The sequence below is a fragment of the Pseudopodoces humilis genome, chromosome 4 (assembly GCF_049639895.1).
Source record: "Pseudopodoces humilis isolate 2021_Gansu_Grassland_sample_001 chromosome 4, ASM4963989v1, whole genome shotgun sequence".
NCBI lineage: Eukaryota > Metazoa > Chordata > Aves > Passeriformes > Paridae > Pseudopodoces > Pseudopodoces humilis.
Window position 1 is genome coordinate 67,673,669 of NC_142203.1, and position 19,118 is coordinate 67,692,786.

General features: G+C 41.5%; 1 protein-coding gene across 1 annotated transcript in view; it reads left to right on the plus strand.

Moving 5' to 3' along the window:
- The first annotated feature begins 1,762 nt into the window (after window positions 1–1,762).
- Window positions 1,763–19,118, plus strand: part of CCBE1 (collagen and calcium binding EGF domains 1) — a 92,187-nt gene continuing 74,831 nt past the window's right edge. The window contains exons 1-2 of the mRNA XM_005528042.3: window positions 1,763–1,889; window positions 2,038–2,118. Of these exons, the coding sequence (XP_005528099.2) occupies window positions 1,789–1,889; window positions 2,038–2,118 (182 nt within the window). The 5' untranslated portion in view covers window positions 1,763–1,788. The remainder of the gene's footprint in view (window positions 1,890–2,037; window positions 2,119–19,118) is intronic.

The following is a 19,118-nucleotide window of genomic DNA, read 5'->3' on the forward strand; positions in this document are numbered from 1 at the left end:
TCCAAAGGATTTCAGCTCTGTGTTCTGGGATTCAATAAGGAGCATTTTGGGAGGGTTGGTGACCGCTTCTGGAATGTGTTAAATTAAATCCTTTGTTATCTATAGACAGACATCACAGGGGTTGCAGCAGTGCAAACCTCTCTTCATTTCAGACCTTGTCGCTGGATACTTTCTGCTTGGAGTGGGAGGGTAAGGAACACGATGTGGAGACAGGTGTCTCCCGAGATCTTTGGTCCAAGCACTCAGGTCTTACTTTTGTTCCTGTAATCTTCCAATCAGGAAAGGCTGCCTGGGAGAGGTGACAGCTTAGTCCTCTGAGAAAGACCCACAGCTTTCTCTGGCTTCAAGACAGAAAGTCCTGTCTTTGCTTACTCATTAATTGTAAAAAGGAAAAAGAAGTAATTATGACAGAATAAACATCTGAAACATCCTGTTCAGAGCAAAAGCCAAAACAAGTGGGGGGAAAAGTCTGCTATTCAGTGCTCTTTTGCTTAACTGAGCACAGGAGGAGAGACAATGTGCGGTGTTGCCTAGAGGAGAGAAATACCTAGAAGCTGGCAGTTCACAGCATAGGGAGACAATAGTGACAGTGGATGATGTGCAAGTGAGAAAAAACTTCTGAGAAATCCCAAAATTTCCCAGTCCAGCTATCATTAGTTTTTTTCCGGGTAGTGGACAGCATACCAAAGGGATTAACAGCTTAATCAAAACTGATTCATATATGAGGATCTTCATTGCTTATTTATTTACTTTGTTATCAGGAACTTCCTCTTAGAGACATGGGAAACTGAGGCACTGAATGGTGAAAAAACTTGTTTAAATGCTGCCTGTGGCAGGGGAAAAATTAGAAGTGTGTTACTCAAGTCTTACACCCCTTTATTACTCCTGCGCTGGTTTAAGGAATTACAGTGCCTTGCATAACCCTGACTTTTCTGGCTGAAATGATATTTGAGTACAATCCTTTGCTCACATTTCCCTGATTTTTCTGACTGCAAAATGAGGTCTTTTATACCGCAGGTGAAAGTGCTAAAAAGGCTGATTCGCTCCTCATCGTGTCCCTAGAGCTTTTGGTACTTGTAGGAAGTTACGTGATGATCAAAGCCAATGCGTCTGCTCAGCACTTTGCAAAGGCACGGTCGTTTTGCAGGTTCACTTCCCCGGTCCCAAGCAGTTTAACCGTGAAAAGAGGCTATGGTATAACGGGCCAGACCCGATGCGCTGCTTTATCAGAGTCTGATGTCATTAATCTCCGTCTTTATGAATGGTGGGGAAGTGGCAGCTGTACACAAGGATAAACAGCCGTCGCAGCAGAGATGCTTTGAACTGCACTACTCCTCTGGGGACGAGATTTGAGATAAAGCCCAATCTGGAAAGCATCAGTGGTGGTGCACCGAGAGCCGCTGATCACCCCCGCCGCTTCGGACCTTTCCACCAGCATCCGTCCCCCTCACCCTGGGGCAGGCACCCTCCTCCCCCTCTTCCTCCCCCTCCTCCCCGCGCTGCCCGCAGCCGGGGGGTCGGGAGCGCAGCGCGGCTTTGCGGGGCTGTGTGTTGATGTCCCCTCACTCCTACAGCACATCTGCCACGACCCTGCCACATCTGGCCGACGGCCCCGCCGCGGGGCAGCATCTGCCGGCACATCTGGGCGCGCGCGGCCCCTCCCCGCGGGCACATCTGTCGGCGGCGGGGGGCGGCCCCGCGGCGGGGCGGGAGGAGCGCGGTCGGCGCAACCCCGCCGGCGGCCGGGGCGGGCAGAGCCGGAGCGGCGCGGAGGGGAGCGACGGCCCGATGGGGCGGCCGGCCGGCAGCCTGGCCCCGCTCCGGCTGCTGCTGCTCCTGGCGCTGGGACACGCCTGGACCTACCGGGAGGAGCCGCAGGACGGCGACAGGTGGGTGTTGCGATAGCGAGGCTGTTTCTGTGCGTTTCCTCCCCATCCACCACCTTCTTTTTCTTTTCTTATCTTTTGGGGTTTCTTTTTTTGTTGTTGTTTTTGTTTTTTGTTGTTTTTTTTAATGCTCCGACTCCCCGCCTTGCAGGGAGGTTTGCTCCGAGAACAAAATCGCCACCACCCGGTACCCCTGCCTGAAACCCACGGGAGAGCTCACCACCTGCTTCAGGTGAGCGCCGCGGCCGCGGAGGACGGGGGGCAGAGGGGGTGCTGGGCTCAGGCGTGTCCGCAGGGAGGGCAGCGGGGGACACACGCGTGTGGGTGTCAGGCGCAGGAACGGCAGCCGTGGCAGCTGTTTGTCTCTCGCCTGCTCTGTGCTAGCCCACCCCGGCATTCCCACCAGCCCGCGGACCGCGGGGCAGGTAACTTGGTTACAGCCCCTCCGCGTTCCGCATCTCCCCCGGCAAGTCCTGCGGCTGTCCCAGGGAAGGGTTTCGTTAACTCGCTGCAAGCGTCGCCTCCGAGACACCGCTGGAGAGGGCGCGTGTGGTTCTCATTGCTGTACCGAAGCCACTGGCAGTTTTTGATGCGGTGAGAGAGGCTTCCTCTGACCTGGGTGAACGGGACCACATTGGAGCTAACACCTGCGTCAGTTTCAGGATAATGAATGAGATGGTCCGGATTTGTGCTGCACGAAAGATATCTAAGTTAGGTAGATGAATCACACTCTTAGAATTAGTAACTTCTTCAGCAACCAGCTTTGGCAGAGAAACTCGGCAGAAGGCTCTCAGATGAAATAAGATGAATCTAATAATGAGTTTTAATTTTTCAGCTGTGTGTTTGAGAAACATCATCTGTTTTGATGATGACATCAAAATGATGACAGCTGTGCAGAGCAGTTGACAGTGGATGTGCTTTTTTGAAGAGCTGTACACAAAGTATGAGCACACATGTATCCTTTCACGGATGCCCTCAGGTTAGCCTCATCCCCACAGACAAGATGTTTCATGTATGAAAGCTGCTTCTTGTGAGAGGTTGCTTTGTGGAGGGAACTGTGCTCTGCCTGTATGTGTATGTTTGCATGTGGCAGGAAGCCACTTCTCTATCCCAAAAATACGGTAACACACGTAGAAAGTGTTACAGGGATTGTCCATCTCTTCTGTTTGGCATTAGTTCCAAAGAGCTGCAGACACATGGCGCAGCAGTGTTGTCCCTCTCCTGCGCTCTCAGGCTTCTTCATGCCCTCCAGTAGCCACAGCCACCTGGGACAGTGTCCTGCTACTGCCCAGTTCTTAGCAGCATTCTCTTCTTCCCAGTCCCTGGAGTCCCTGTAATGGAGACCACCCTTCCCTGTATCCCTTATCTTCTCTCTCTCCTCTCCCTGTGAAGGTGAGGCAGAGCCCTCTTACAAGCACCTCTGTAGCACCCAGTGGCAACACATTTTGGAGAGAGACAGTGTGTAGGTTTTGCAGGTAGTTGGTTCAACCTGCAGCATTTCTCTGGTTGGGGGGGGCACTGAGGGCAGAGACTGTTCTGAGTGGGGAGTTTCTGAATGAAGAAGCCAGAGTGGGAGCTGCATAAGGCAGCACACACATGACCATCTGGCTCCTTTGTGCAAGCCCCAAAATCCATCTGAGGAAATTGATTCTGCTTTGTGTGTCACAGAGGAGGACTACACAAGCTCCTCTGGCTGCTGTGGACCACTGTGCAAAGAAAGCAGGACTCTGTCCAGCTGCCAAGTCCCACTTGTGCTTTCTTTCATCCTTCCTGAGGTATTTCTGACCTTTGGGCTCTGGTTGTGATGATCGTCCCTCCCTCCCTCCCCAGCTCTGCCTCTGCACAATCCCAAGTGATATTCACTGTCACAAGTCCGCACAGCCTGTGTGGATGAGAATTTTCAAATTGCTGTATTGAACTCTTGGTTGTTTTAGTTCAAACATTTTCTCTATTTATGACTTCCATGTCTCCCTTGCTTTAAAAAAGAAAAAAATCCATTTCTGTGTAATCATGCATTTTTAAGGTTTAACCTTTAGGCTTTGGTGTGGGCTCCATTCCCCATCCTGTGAGGTTTCTTTCATGTCCACACACAAGAGCAGGGCAGCAAGTCTGAGAGGGAGCAGCTCTGCTCAGCAGAGCAGCTCTGCACCACACACAGACGTGAGCTGCAGTGTGCTGGCAGCTGTGCCACAGGCTGGCATGGACCTGCAGCATCACCCAAGGTGGTGAGCCCCAGGGGCAGAACAGCATTGCTCCTGGTAGCAAGGTGTGCTCTCAGCAGGCACATGGGATCACCCCTGGCAGAACATTTTTAATGTAAGATTCATTAATATTTTGAGGTTGAGGCTGTTAACAAGACGACAGGAAACTTGCAAGTGTTGACTAATCCTGTGGCGCCTCAAGGCAGATTTTGTTTCATAGGACATTCAGCAACTTAAGGATTCAGTTTTCATCCCTGGAATGACAAGCAACACTTAAAGAACTTCAGCTTGGTGGAAACTCAGCTGTGGCTTTTAGGAGCTTTCACTCCAGGTTTCAGATAAACTTGATTTTGGTGTTCTAGAATTTATTCTTACAACATTTCATTTTTTATCTTCCTAGACATCTTTTTCACAGTATTTCATAATGACAATAGTTATGTAATTTATAAACATTGTTAGAGGTAGATAAAGGGATAGTTAATGTCAGCTTCTATTTACTATTAGCAGACACACCTAACTTCTTTTCTAGGTCAAAGTATATTTTCTGTAGAAATGACACAAATTGACACAAAATTTATCCTAACGGACTATATCATAACACAGCAGGCATAAGGCAACACGCACCACCACTGGTGATCTGTTGTGCAATTAGTTAAATAAAATAAGGAATGCATATGAAGTTGGACATAAAAATTCCTGACTAAAATGCTTGATGGAAAATAATTTCATCCTTTTATTCCTCCTGCTGGAATTTGTCATGAAAATCAGAATGTTTTTAGAGCACTTCAGTAAAAATAGCATCTTTTCATCACAAAAAGTCTTTCTTGATTTTATTTTTTTTAACCAGATTTACTCATGATTAAAGATGATCCAAGTGGAGGGCCAAGCCAGAAGTGGGACCAAGCACTGAGAATATATTGGCATTTTTCCCTGTGGTCATAGCAACCACGTACACAATCAGATGTATTTTTTTTTTCTTTTGAATGTGTGCAGTCTGGCTCTTCGTTTAGTTTGATTTGTATTTTTTTTGTAAATGTCCTCCGTATTTGTTTTCATAAGAGTACAGAGGAACAGATGCAAAAAGCAGAGGGGGATTATTCAAAATCTTTTCTGTGGAGATCTCATTTAAACTTTTGTATGTAACTGCACGAAGTACCCAGTACTAACGACCCAATCAGGTAGGTATGGAGAAGAATTTCTGCAGCTTTTTTCATAGTGGTATGGCCCAATAAGACTTTGAATTCCTACTGTATGCAAAAATTCATCAAATTTTAGGAAATTTGGGCAGCTTGAGAATATGAAGCCCTGGTCTCGTGTTACTGTCTTCTCCAGTTATTTGTATGTGATGTTAAGCTGTTTTGCTCTCAGACAGACTTGTAAACTCTTTGTTGGCTTGAAAAACTACACAAATGCTGTGTTTTTCTCCAGTACCTGTGAGAAGTCAGTTTGTGCATCCTTCCTTCATTTCCATTTTAAACAGTGCTCCTGTATGTTGTTTCCTGCTCTGGTCCAGAAGGAAAAGCAGTATTTGGGACAGGTATCCTCCTGCTTCAGCCTGATTATGGAGCATTCCCTAAGGGGGTGGTAGTGGTTATGTCACTCCCAAGTTCAGAAGGATCAGTGTCTAATCTGGTACAATTTATTAATTGGAGTTTCTCCCTTTTTAAAAAACAGAAAACTTGATTGGCACAGTAACTGTTGTATATTAGGAGAGATAAATATTTTTACTCAGCTAGAATTCAGAGAATGTAGTGAATTATTCAGAATTATTCAATATACATACTTAACAGAGACATGCTAGTTGGGAAGCTGCTAGAAACTGTAGAAAGATTCAAGAATGAAACGTGGGAAAGTGAGACTATTATTATTGACTGACTGTGCCCATCTCTTTGCCTACTAGCCACTTAAATATTGTTGTAAGTTGACAGAAAAATAAATAGTCTTGCTCCTCCTGAGAAAATTTGTATAAAATGTTAAATTAAGGAAACCAGCAAGAGTAAATCAGGCAGACAAAAATTTGAACCTGGATTTGCACAGCCAAGAAAAACTCTTTAGCCATTGCCTTCATGAGCTAAGGGAAGATTTGGGTTTTTTTTTTGTTTTATTCAGATGAAAATGTTAGTCTAAATTAGTTGACAAAACTGATTATTTTTAAAACAAATAGACTATTCACGTGGTAAGAGAAATTATCCTTCTTTCTCTGACATCACCATAAGTAGTCTTCTGCATTTTTTGCTGAAAATGAAGCAAGCAAGGACATGTTATACCCTAATTTTGCGTGTATTGTGATAGAGAGTGCTCCTGATCCTTCCTTCTGCAGGACCCCCAAGGAGTAAACAGTTCAGAATTAGGGTGCTGAGCAGAACAATTCTAGCTAATAATGGTGAAATCTTTGTAAAGATGAGCCAAATATTTACATATATCTCCAAACAAGCCCCATGTTGTGGGACGTAAATCTTGGTTTAGAACTTCATCTGTAACTTTGGGGGTTTTTTTCAGTATTTTGGAAGAAAGGTCTTTTAAATAGGAAGAACACATTTCAGTGTTGGTTGTCAGCTTCTTCATCTGATAGTTGGCAGCTACAAGTATTTTGCACAGGCCCTTCCAGCACTTCAGGTTTCAAATTATGCTGTTAAAAATTGTTCTACACTTCATAACAAAAAGACAATGCAAATGTATTGTGAAAGAGAATGGATATATGTTTATACCCAACTTTGTTCTGATGCTGAACAGAGATCACAGGCCTCAAAAAGAATTTCTTTTTACCCTCTTCAATGCTGATACTGCTGGTGAAGCCTACTATTTTTATGGACTGTATCATTTTGCACATTCTTAAGAGATAAAAGTAATTGCAAATAAGTTGGATTGTAGCTGTTTCACAAAGAGCAGCACTTTCACTAATATGCCCTTGGGGACCATATGCAGTTCCTGGTTCCCAGATACTCAGCAAGCATGTAGCAGAGCTTTCCAACATGAAAAAAAAAAATTGCTGTATATAGTTCTGGAACTTTCAGCTGGAGTAAGCAGGGATAATGTTCGGTCATCTTATCTTCTGACTTTACTTTTCATAAATTTCTTTTTTATAGTTGCTATTGCATTTCCTCTCTGAAGTTTTGCTGACTATTCCATAGCATTGAAAGAGCCCCAAACAATAAATTATGTAACAGTTAAACAAGAAACTAACCTGATTAGAGCAAGCTACTGCCTAATCTCCAGTTATCTTGAAGAGAAATGCACTCCAGAGTAGAATTTTGCTGAAAATTTAGAGAGAATATGATTTCAAATTTTGTATTGGTTTCAGAAAATGAAACACACAGAATAGACATATATATACACATTAAAAAAAAAAATCTACCAGGGAATTTCCATCACAGGTAGAACTTTTTACATATCTATGAATAAAATTTTCTGCAATACAGTACTTTTTTTACAAAACAGCATATGCTACAATTGTGCCAAGATATTCTTCCTAGCTTTCCTAGATTTTTTTTTTTTCCCCACTACTGCTTTGGAAGTAGCACCTTCAAGTTGTATGGTTCTGACTGCATTCAGCCCTCAATTTCATTCATTTTGCTTTGCTGTGATTGCCAAAGGAACAGATTGCTCAGAGCTACTGAGACACACTGTGAATATCTGCTGGTTAAGGGTAACACCAATGCCGCAGATTTGTCTGTAGGCTTCCATACCACATTTGAGTGGTCATAACTTTCTGTGTCACTTTTCTGTCTCAGGTGCTAAGAACAAGAAAGCTAATTATTTCTGGATTTTGGTGATGTTAGGGACACCTGAGATCTCAGCAGATGTGGATGATACTGGCTGCAACAGAGACTTCTGCAGCAAAGCATGGTGTTCCTGTGGGTTTCCTGTGCAGTGTCTCCTCTGTACAGCCAATTCACTCCAACATGAGACAATTTAATAAATGGTCTTAAGGAATGCTGCATAATTACTGTGAGTGGTGCTCTCAGGTATGATGTGCTAATTAAAGGATGAGGTCAGGCAAGTGGTCGTTCATGTAGTCCAGGAGTTTTTGATGTTCACATCAAAGCAGTTTGGAGAATTTTAGAACTGGCGAGCTGAGAGCTTTATGATAAGTGCCCTACTTGGTGGTTTGATTGATAATGAAACCCAGGTGCTTTGCATTATGGTTTTCATCTACAGAATATAGGGTTAAATATGAACTGACTTTCCTGGCCATGTCGTCTAGCTCAGAGACTCCAGACAAACAAAATAGTAGCCCCAGGGCCTCCCATGGCTGATACGAAATAGGTAATAAAAATAGGCCGCCAAAGGGAACATGACGTTTGTAATTATCTTAAGTATTGTATATGTTCCCTAAGGTCAGGCTGTTTTGTCCTTAAAGAAGTGATTGTAGTCTCTCCTGCTAACAGCAGGATGTTATTAATACTTGTATTACTGCTCCCATTGTGGTAGACACCCATTGAGCTGAGTTATGCTGTACTTACTGCAGACAAAACAGGCAAGACAGAAAAGGCAGGAATGGAAGGATAAAGATATAGAGCAGCAGTGAAGGGGAAGGACAAAACACCCAGGGGCATGGACCAAGCAGAAAAAAGAGCTGATATAGCTATAAAAAAACAAAAGTTCCATCTTGGTGGTGGTTTGTGTGACAGATTCGTGTGTGACAGAAGGGAGGTAATCACTCCCCAAAGAAGTATAATTTAAATGCTTCCAGGCTTCTATTTAAGTTGAACCCATAAAAACAAAACATCAGCCAAAATCAGACAAAAACCCACATGCATGCCCCCCTGGGAGGATTCCTGTTCTCCCAACTAGACTTGGAGCTAAGCTACAGGCGCTGATGCATCTTCCCTTGACAGCCTCTCCCCTTCCTTCCTTCCTCAGTCTGGATAATCTCTCTCCCTCTCTGTCCCTCTCTGTAAAGTGTGTGTCTGTGCAGGGGCAAGAGGGAGAATTTACAGGCAGATATTTGAATTTCCCTTTCAGTCCTTGCTCTGTTAAGATTGCCTGCACTCCTTGTCATAACAAAGAGTTTTTGGGAAGTAGATGAGCATGAAATATTTAAACTAGTTGTGGAAAAATAGACCAGGCTTGCTAGAGATCCCAGGTAAGACAAGATTGCCTGTATTCTGATGTGAAAACCATTGCCCAGTACAAGGAACATGTGAACAACAGGTTTTTTGAGACCTCTGCTCTGCTGTTTTTCTGTCATTGCATATGTGGAAGTGAAATTACTGTATATGGGGAACAAGGTCACATGGAGCAGGTGTGAGGGAGATGCCTGATGTTGAAGTACAGATAAGCGGTTTCACTGTACCTGAGACGGATCTCATTTCAGATTGTACTCACACTTGTGCAGTGCTGGTCATTTGGGGCAGGTGTGATTTAGGGTTTCACTGCGATTGTGCTGAATTCTCACAGTCTTGAGTTTAATATTTTGGTTTTGCCTCCACCTCAGTGCCCTGAGTCCTGAAATGACTTTTGTCTCCGAGTGTGAGTCATTGCTGAGTGTTCAGTGCCCCTCTCACTGCAGCTGGAGCTGTTGGGGATGGCACAGGGCTTTGTCTCCAGTCAGTGACAGGGAGACTGGTCTCTCTTCTCTGGAGACCTTGTGTTGCTTACATCTCATACAGACCACATGGGTCACTCCAGGATTCCTCTTTTTAATTGTGCCCACCACCCCAGAGAAGCAAAGCTGACTTTGATTTACTGTTAAAAAAAAAAAGCTTTCCCCAAAGACTGCTCAGATTTTTTTTCTCTGTGTGTCCATTTTCTGTTTGCTTGGTTTCAGTTTTCAGACTAATAGGGGCTTCTTTTGTAAACTAACAGTAGCAAATGTCACTCTGCTGCTCAACTTTGCCAGTTCTTCTATGTGGTTCCAATTGTAAGCAGAAACAATGGAAAGCAGAATCCATACAGTGCTGATTTGATTTCTTCTTGGCCTAGTAAAAGAAAGTATTTTGTTTGCATTTTGTCCTCGAGAGTAGCTCTGTTTAACAGTTGAGGAGAAAAACAATTTCAGTTTTAGAGAGTAATCTCAGAGCTTAGTGTTTGGAAAATCCTTCTCCCTTAAGGAGTGTTTTCCATTGTGTTGTGTTGATTTTGTTGCTGATCCTGGTTCAAAAAATAAGTACAAGTCCATCAAGCATTTAGCATACATCCAGCTATTGTAAATAATTTCTTCTGAGTTTCTTTGTTAGTTTCAAATTCTAACCACATTTGTTTTACTTGACGATCTGTGCTGTAATTGAAATGAGGTGAAATACACAATGTTTGTATTAATAGTATTAATTTTAGCAGCCATTCAGTTGTAAACACACATTAAACAGAAGTCTTCTCCATCCTTTTCAAATGAACTGGGAGATAAAGTGGTGCAGACAGTGTTTTAAGTGGGAAAGAAATGCAAAATCAAAGCTATAATCCAAGTTTTTAAATGGATCATTTTTGGAAAAATGAATAAGCTTATTACAGCTTATTATATAATGGCAAGTTGTTGTAGAGCATGAGTTTGGAGAACTATAAGACAGTATTCATCTGGGGTAGAAAGCATATTATTTCTCTTCCTACGGAAAAATTATTGGTGCATACCTTCCAGTGTAAAACAGCAGTGTTCATGTTTGCTTCATCATCTCATTATCAACCCTCAAAGAGGAAGGCTGACCACCTAATTCTCTGTAACAAAGTGTGCAAGTCCAAGAAGTTATACTGTTCAGTCTTCAAAATGGGTGAAGAAATACATTATTACAATAATACTCCATGAGAAATTGACAAATACTGAAAATACAGAAATTTGTGAAAGTACACCCAGAAAAAAAGTGTGCTCCAAACTCATTGTATAAGACAGAGAAAATAACTTTATTGGATGCATTTTTTCTTTGTAAATAACTTCCTGCCCAGAGCTCCAGTGTCTCTTTGGAATGTTAATATTTCTGTGATCCCATTCAACACATTTAATGTATGTTGTAAACTGGACATCTTGCCTACTCAATAATTTGTTATTATCATACTCAATTTTCACTAAAAAGTTTATTATCATAGCTGCACCAAAGTAGTGGTGTCGTTTCTTAAACACTGCTCTCTGGAATTCTGACAAAACCCCTTGGTTTAGAGATTATTGCCTTGGAGAGTTGAAACAAAAACAGCCAAAGGGAAAATTATTTAATCTTTAAAACAGCATCTGTGGGAAGAGGAAAAAAAACAGGTGAGAACAGGGTTTTTGGTAGTTCTTAGTGGTTGAGAAGTGGAGAGTGAGAAAGAGACTTGAGGGACCGTGACTAGAGCTACTGTTCAGTAAATGCGTAATCCTGCTGGGAATACGTGCTTTTAACTGCAGCTTCCTGAGGCAGGAGTAAGGAGCTGTGGCAGACTGACAATGCTGGCAGTCTGGGCTGATCTTTGGAATTCTGCAGCATGATGAACCCAACTCGTGGTCTGCACAGTGGCCTGGACAGTCTAAGGGCAAGTGGTGCCTCAGACTGTGACTCTTGTGGTGCCACAGACATTGACTTCTTCATGTTACTTAATGGGCTGCTTGTACACAAAATAGTATGTTTGCTCAGGCAGTTGTATGAAGGTTGTTTTGATGTATATTTGGATTTTAAAAGCTTATTAGGGTTTTTTTGGTTTGTTTTGTTTTCCCTGAGGAAAGTGTATGTCTCCTTTACTGAGCTTCCCTGGGCGCCAGGCAAGATAAGGAGCCTATAGCAAATAGGTCATTGGGGGTATTTGTGTTTTCTTTTTTGTTGTTTGTTTGGTTTGGGACTTTTTACTTCTTTGTTTTGTTTGTTTCTTTGTTTTGTTTGTTTCTTTGTTGTTTGTTGTTTAGTTTGTGGGGTTTTGTTTTTAATTTAGTGGGGTCTGGGGTTTTTTTAGAGTTTTCATGCAAAAGCATTCATTTCAAGCTCCTCTCATTTTAAAATTAAGAAACATAAAATGGAAAAGAGAATGTAATTAGAAATAGAGAACATGGGATTCATTTTTATTCTACCTTATCCTGTTCACCTTCTAGGTTGTCTAAAAGCAAACCATAAGACACTGAACATGCTATTCTAAGAGTGTTGTCCTGCTCAGTGTCACACTTTGGATCCTTACATTTCCACCTTCCATCGATGCACAGTGAATTAGGGATGACAGAGGGAATTGGGACAATCTGATACTTCCCAGTTTTCAGACATTTCTGTTCAGAGTCTGCTTTAGGAGTCCAGGCTCTGGTTCTTTTCATTGTATGTGGTCAATGAGGAGAAAGGGAAAGAGTTACCCTTCATAGCAAGCTAATATGATATTTCCTCTTAGCTGTGAAACTTCTTAAAGAGAAATGGAAATTTTGCTGTCATATAACCTCAGCAAAGAGCTTTATCCACAAAGTTTTATAAAGACAGATCCGCATACCTGAATCTCCTCTGGGTTTGAAGTAAATTCCATGCGTAATTAAACCTTCTCCTTGTGTTTAATCTTAAATTAGGCCCTTTTTCCTGTAGAAATTTCTTTGTGTGGCACAAGAGCTTAAGAACACCTTATAAATGTGTTTGCAGGACTGGCCCCTTTTTGCTTTTTCTTAGAAGCTCACCTCTGTTAAAAGATATCTCTCTTGGTCCTTGCATGGGTACTAAAGAGCTCGTATGAAAAGATTTGCAGAGGTTTGCATTTCCACAGCTCTAGTGACTTCCCTGGACCTACACCAAAGTGCGTCAGTTGGGGAATTCTTCATAATTATTCTTAGCATTCCACAAAAAAAAAAAAAAAAACAAGAATGCAGAAAGATGTTAAAGCAGATTGAATGCATCTTACCAACAAAGCGAATTCTCTGCCTGGTTTTCCAGGCTGAGATTCTTGGCTGGAGTCTTGTTTGTGCTGTTTGTTGTCCTCACGCTGACCCATACTTGAATTTGCGGTTTTATTGACCGTGCCTGGAAGGGTCCTGGACAGTGCCCCTCCAGATTTGCATTGGTGGGGGCACTGTGATCCAGGGAGGCAATGGGGTTTAACCTTAGGAGGGGCTTGCCAGGAGTCCAGTTCTAGGTCCTGGGCTCCATTTCTCTGCTCCTCACGGAGCTGTACCATGCCAAATACTGCTTTCAGTTACCCACCGAAGTTTTCTATTGGATGTCAGTATTATCTAATTCTCCAGCTGTATAAATGGAGGGAAAAGCCTAATTTATGCCTCACAGGGAAGAAAGAGAACCTGAAGGCTTATGCTGAAGATGTAGCATTCCTGTTAAAGCAAAGAAGATTGTTGTAAATCAAATGTTCAAATAACTTGCTAGACTTTGTTTACTTTGCTGATTTGCTGTCATTCCAGTTCAACAAAATACTACTGTTTGAGATAAAAAGAAAAAAAATGTTCATTTTTAAAAGTATATTTTTTTCATATCCACCAAGAGACAAATTAGATTTTTGAGATGTTTTCTTATGTTTCAAAAGTATCCAGAGTATTTGCACAGTGGGAGTAAGCTCATGGTACATCACTGGAACATCTCCAGTGAAAATAACTGTGGCAGAGTGAAAAGAGCAGTAGAAAACAAGTAGTCAGGAACAACAATGGCAAAAATACACATATATTTATTTATACATCCTTGTTTGCAATATAGACCTCTGGATATTTTTAAATACCAGTAAAAGTAGACTTCAAACATTTTCATTGACCTTACAGCCATTACAGCTATAAGTAGTTCCAATGAAAAGAAAACTCTTCCAAGAAATTTTCCTCAAGGACTTGACAAAGATTTAATACAGGACAAATATATCTTCAGGATGGAATTAGAGGGGAAACTTTCCTGTGTTCAGATTCCTCTTAATTGTGTAGTAGGTCTGAAGACTCTGGCTGTATTCCATGTTGTTCCATTTGTTGCTTGCCTCTGTAAGACTTCTATTTTGGAAGAAAGAACCAAACAAATCTAGCAACCCTTTTATTAAATGCCATCTTGACCTTGCTTCTTGGAAATATAATGGCCCAAAGGATGAAAAATTACTGCAAGTGTTTATTACTGAAATCCAGTCTCCGTTGTGAGAAGATTAAGTGTTTCAAAAGATTTAATATCCTGCCTGCTTCAATGGGATGCATGTGGAAAAGAGCTGCAAAGCAGCAGAGAGCTGGAAATGGCTGTGTGATGTCTTGCTCTGTAGGCATGTGGTTGATATTTGTGGCAAAAGCTTGAGAACATGAGTTTTAGAATTGATCCTAACCACATCCCTGATTTCCATATCAGGCTGCTAAGGGGAAAACTGGGACCATGTACCCTTACATCATCCCAAACTACCCAATGATAATGGCAGAGGTAAGCAGAGACTCCCAAAATAAGGGTTTGGACGTCAAGTGTCAAATTGGTGTTCTGCAGCTGGATATCAATATCTGAATAAAAATATCTGAATAAATACCTTAATTCTGATTTTTTTTTTTTTTTGTAGGAAAACTGTAGTTCCTAAGCCCATTTGTTATGCACGAAAAAGTACATTGATACGGAAGGTTTATTTGGAGAAACAGACTCTTGTTAAATACAGAAGTAGATGCTAGCTTCTATTATAAATAAGTTTTATTCTTAAAAGGGCTAAATGACAGATTTTTAATAATTCCAAGTTTTTCCTTGTTCCTGAAGACAAAATGAAGTTGTTTGTCTTTGGAGGTGCTTTTCCATCTTTTACTGCATTGTAGGAAAGCATTCCCCATTTGAAAGACTCCCTGAAACATTTCATGATGCCTTTATGAAATGCAGCTTAGTTTACTGGGCAGAACATTTTTTTTTTGCAGCCCTCCTTGCTGAAATACAAGTTTTACAAGTAGATGCAAGATGTTTTTCATTATTTGCTAGCACATACATAAAGCATGGCAGATTATCTGCCTGCTTTACTCAGACTAAATGCACATCTTTGAAAGACTTTGAGAGGCACAGACACCTGCTGCCTTTTGTTTGCATTTTTTCATACTGATTTTCATACAATTTCATTTTATAAATTTCCTTCTTAAAGAGTAAATTTTCCACTATGTATTTTTATGTTAACTGCTCTGCTGAGGTAATTCATAGGCTACATTTGGAAGTTTCATCATTCCCTTTATAAAGTTGATGTTTAGATGGAGGATTAGCCATCCTGACGTTTTCCTTTTACAGTATAGAGCGGAAAACCATAACAAAATGAAATTATTTATAAACTTACCGTCTCAGCTGTTGAAGTTAGAAAGGTTCTGACAGTCTCTAAGCTGTCTGTAATGGCAAAGTATGTATTCTCTTGGAAGAAATTTAGGCTGAGATATGATAACATATACACATAAAAATGGTGCATAAATTACTCTCTCATCCAAGAGATCATTTTTTGTGTTTGGGTTTAGTGCCTGTGTACAAAAAAATTAGCTAGAGTCAAACCTGTTTTGCACCATTAGTGCAACTTGGATATAGTTCCACTGGATTTGATTTGACTTCTCTAGATATGATTTATGCTATTTATGCCATTTATTCTATTTATGCTGCTTTAAATGATGGTGAAAATCATGTTTCACCCCTGAAATTCAACTTTTGTGAGGTCTCCCAGTTCCCATCAGGATGAAGTAATTTGATTGTATTTAACAATGAATCATCTAACTCAGCAATTGTTGTGTATGAGCAATTACATTCTGTTTTTTTTAAAACTCTTCTGTCTCCCCATAGAATTTTAAAGTTATTTTTGATTGCTGATTATGCAAGATAAAGGAATAAAAAACAGCAAGAGGAAAAGCCCCAACAAAAACCCAACAAAACCCAGGTTCCTTACATAATTTGTTTGGATAGTCAGCACTTCTGGGCTGCTTCTAAATAAATAAATAAAATATATGCAATTATTCTAAGAAGTTGTAAATCTTTGTTGAACCCATGTGTCTTTACTGAAAACTATGAGACTTTGTATTTTTATCCCTGTCCTGTTAAGATCATTGGAAATTTATTCTTAGCCCTGTGATGCCTAGGAGATGGATGATCAAACCAGTTGGACGCTTCAAACCATTGAGTTTGAAGTCTCAAGCACGAGCCTGATGCCTGTGTATCATCTGAGAACCTGTGTTCAAGTAGAGGGTACTTGGAATAAAAGGATTAGGAAGGAGTGGTTAATTCTGGTATGTGGCAGAACTTTGCAGCTTGCTTATGTGAAAAACAAAACAAAACCAACAGGTCACAAATATGATTTTAGAATATGATCAAGTCTGTGTTCAATATCCTTGTCAGCTAAAATAGGAGGATGCTCTGTATTCTCCCACCTTCACATCACTTTCTCAGTTCTCTGAATTCTCCTGCATTTATCAACATCCTTGAGCTGCAGAGAGTAGAAAAGATGCATAATTTTAAGGTTGCGTCTGCTCCTTCCAGATGCCAAGGTAGAACATACTCTCTCTTTTCCCTTGTTAATTATCCAGGAGGCTCAGCAGTGGTTTTTATTACAAGCCTGCATTTTTCCCTTCCTAGATGTGTCACCTTAACTCACAAAGTTTTGTGCAGATCCCTGCAAAGTTGCCTCAAATTTATTTTTTTATTTGCTTACAAATACCATAACTTTGCTAAAGCAGTGCTTCAAGTGAGCAGAGAGGTGGAAAACACTTCAGCCTTATCAGGAATCTGGGGAGCGTGTAAGTCTGCCAAAGGAGGAATTGGATATGCCCAGGAGGGAAGCCCTGCCAGCATCAGAACATGGCAGGATTATTCTGTCCTTGTTCCATGCTGTGTGACATGGTATCATGCGGTGAGTCTGAGAGGAAATTAAAGACATGGATCTGATCACAAATGTAAAAATGCATTTGTCATTTTGATTTTGAACAGAAAGTTAATTGTGGATCATTTTTCTGGGACATGTAGAGTTGGAAATGTAGAGATGCAAGACAAGCACCCTTGAAACTGCTAGTCTGTCATGACAGTGACAAGGAAAAAGTCCATTAACTTGAACAAATAAGGGGAGAATTGTGTCTTTGAAAACCCCGGACTTCTTGTTAGAATTCAGAGAAAAACAGATTGTTTTCCTTGGGGTACCCAGAACTGTGAGTTTCTCTGAAGTGCTCCTTGTTCTGTCATCTGAGCCAAAGGATATGCATCTCAGGAGAGAAAACTGCACGTTCTCTCTGCTTCAGAGATGTCACTCCACTCAGACTTTCTCCAGTGTTTTCTTAGAGGAATATATGCAATCGCTGGAATGTTTGTGCTTTTCTAACACTCTTGCTTGGTGGATCATCGCCTCTGGTACTTAAATGTCTGGAAATGAGAGAAAATAAATAGTGGTCTAAACTTGGCAGGAATTGATCCCCAGCAGGGATTACCTAAAGCATTTGCTTTTCCATGTATCCTTAAAGAGGCAGTCTTTTATAGGTAAAATAAATTTATCTGGTCTAGTGTGAGTGTTGGGGCAATTGTCTCTTTAAGGAGATGGCATTGCAAGTAAGAAGCTTAGCAGGTGGGCAAGGCACAGGAGGAAAGGTTTGGTTACTGGACAACCAGAAAATGGAAAAGAAAAAGACAAGTGTGGTGCCACAGCCTCTGTGTGGTGAAGTCTTTTAAGTAGTAGTGAGAAATTTTTGATACTACTGTGCAAACCCTTGACAGTATCTCAGCTGGAAGAGCCTGACTAATATTGGTCATTAACTTGCCAGGATGAGGAGGCATACCTGGCACAAGGCTTTCAGAAACAGGGACAGCCATGTGATGGCAAGAGGTAAGTGGTCTAGAGATGTAAAGAAGCAATATCCCTCTTGGGAAGGTAGAAGGTAGTCCTAGTTAAAAATTGATGTAGTTATTTGAGTGACAATGAGTACCAAGATTTAAGACATGGGTCTTGTTAGGTGTAACACCATATTTATGTGAAAATCATCTTCTGGATTTGAAACTGGCTTGCACTGGGAATTCTGGCCATGGTGGTGACACCTTCCAGGCATATTGATGCAAGTGCCCAACTTGGAGTTGCCTTCCTTCTACTGCCTAGCTCAGAGGCTTTCACTAGTCAGCAAAACTGTGTCCTTATATATCTCATGTAGCCAGCTGTCCATGGCCAGACTAAGCCAGCATATTCCCAGCTCTCGTGGGAAATGCCAGTGCCACCTTCACATGTCAGAAGCCAGCAGCCTCCTGTGGTCCTGCTTACTCCAGCCTGGAGTGTTTTGTGTCAGCACAAGCAGAGTGCTCGGGACACCAGCTCAGCCCCTCATACTTGATCCAGTGGCTGTGGTTCTACCACTGATTACTTCGGCATCATGGAAACCCTCAGGCTCAAACAGTCATCATCTGGTGCCTTAAAATCATGGGCTCCTTCCTTTTTGACGTTTTAGCCTTGTTATTGAATGTGGTGAATGTGGGAAATCTTATCTCTTGTCTGAATTACTTCCATGGCTGTGCTCAACATCCTGTGATGGCGCTGCCTCCTTATGAACGTCTCCCTAGTCATTGTTAGCAGGGAACAAATATCCCTGGGAATAAACAAAACAAGGAAATGCAGAAAATACTTGCTATAAACCAGAGCTGTGTTTAAATTGAAGGTTTTCCTAAGGAGCTTACTAACACACATTTACAGCAGAGCATTCTTTGTCTAGTCCTGAATGTTGATTTTTCCTTTTGAATCCTGGCAGGATAACACAGGGAGTTTGAAATGTCAAGAGTTTCTTTCATGGATCTAAATCATGACAAGTCTTTTGTACAGAATGATTTAAAACCTGAAATAGAATTAGAGCTCTAATGTCATGACCGTGCACAAATTCTTGAAAAATTAAATTTTTAATTAGTTTACAGTATGGCATTGTACTACTTTTTGAGGATGGGGAGAAATGTTTGAGTCTGCTTTTCTCAGTACCTAAGCAATAGATTTTAACATCAAGTAGACAATATCTCCAGGGACACAGTTTTGGGTAATAGCCATGATGTTGTTCAAAGAACAGAACTTTTGCTCTTTATGTTTTTGTTCCAACTGGCAGTTTTGGGATTAAATCTCTCACGACACATGTAAAAAGAAAACTTTTTGTATGCATGCTGCCTGCTCAAATCCAGCCTGGAGGCTGCTGGTACACAAGCTGGGGTAGTTTGGCTTTGCTGTCTTCCACTGGGAGAGTGAAGAAGTGGGT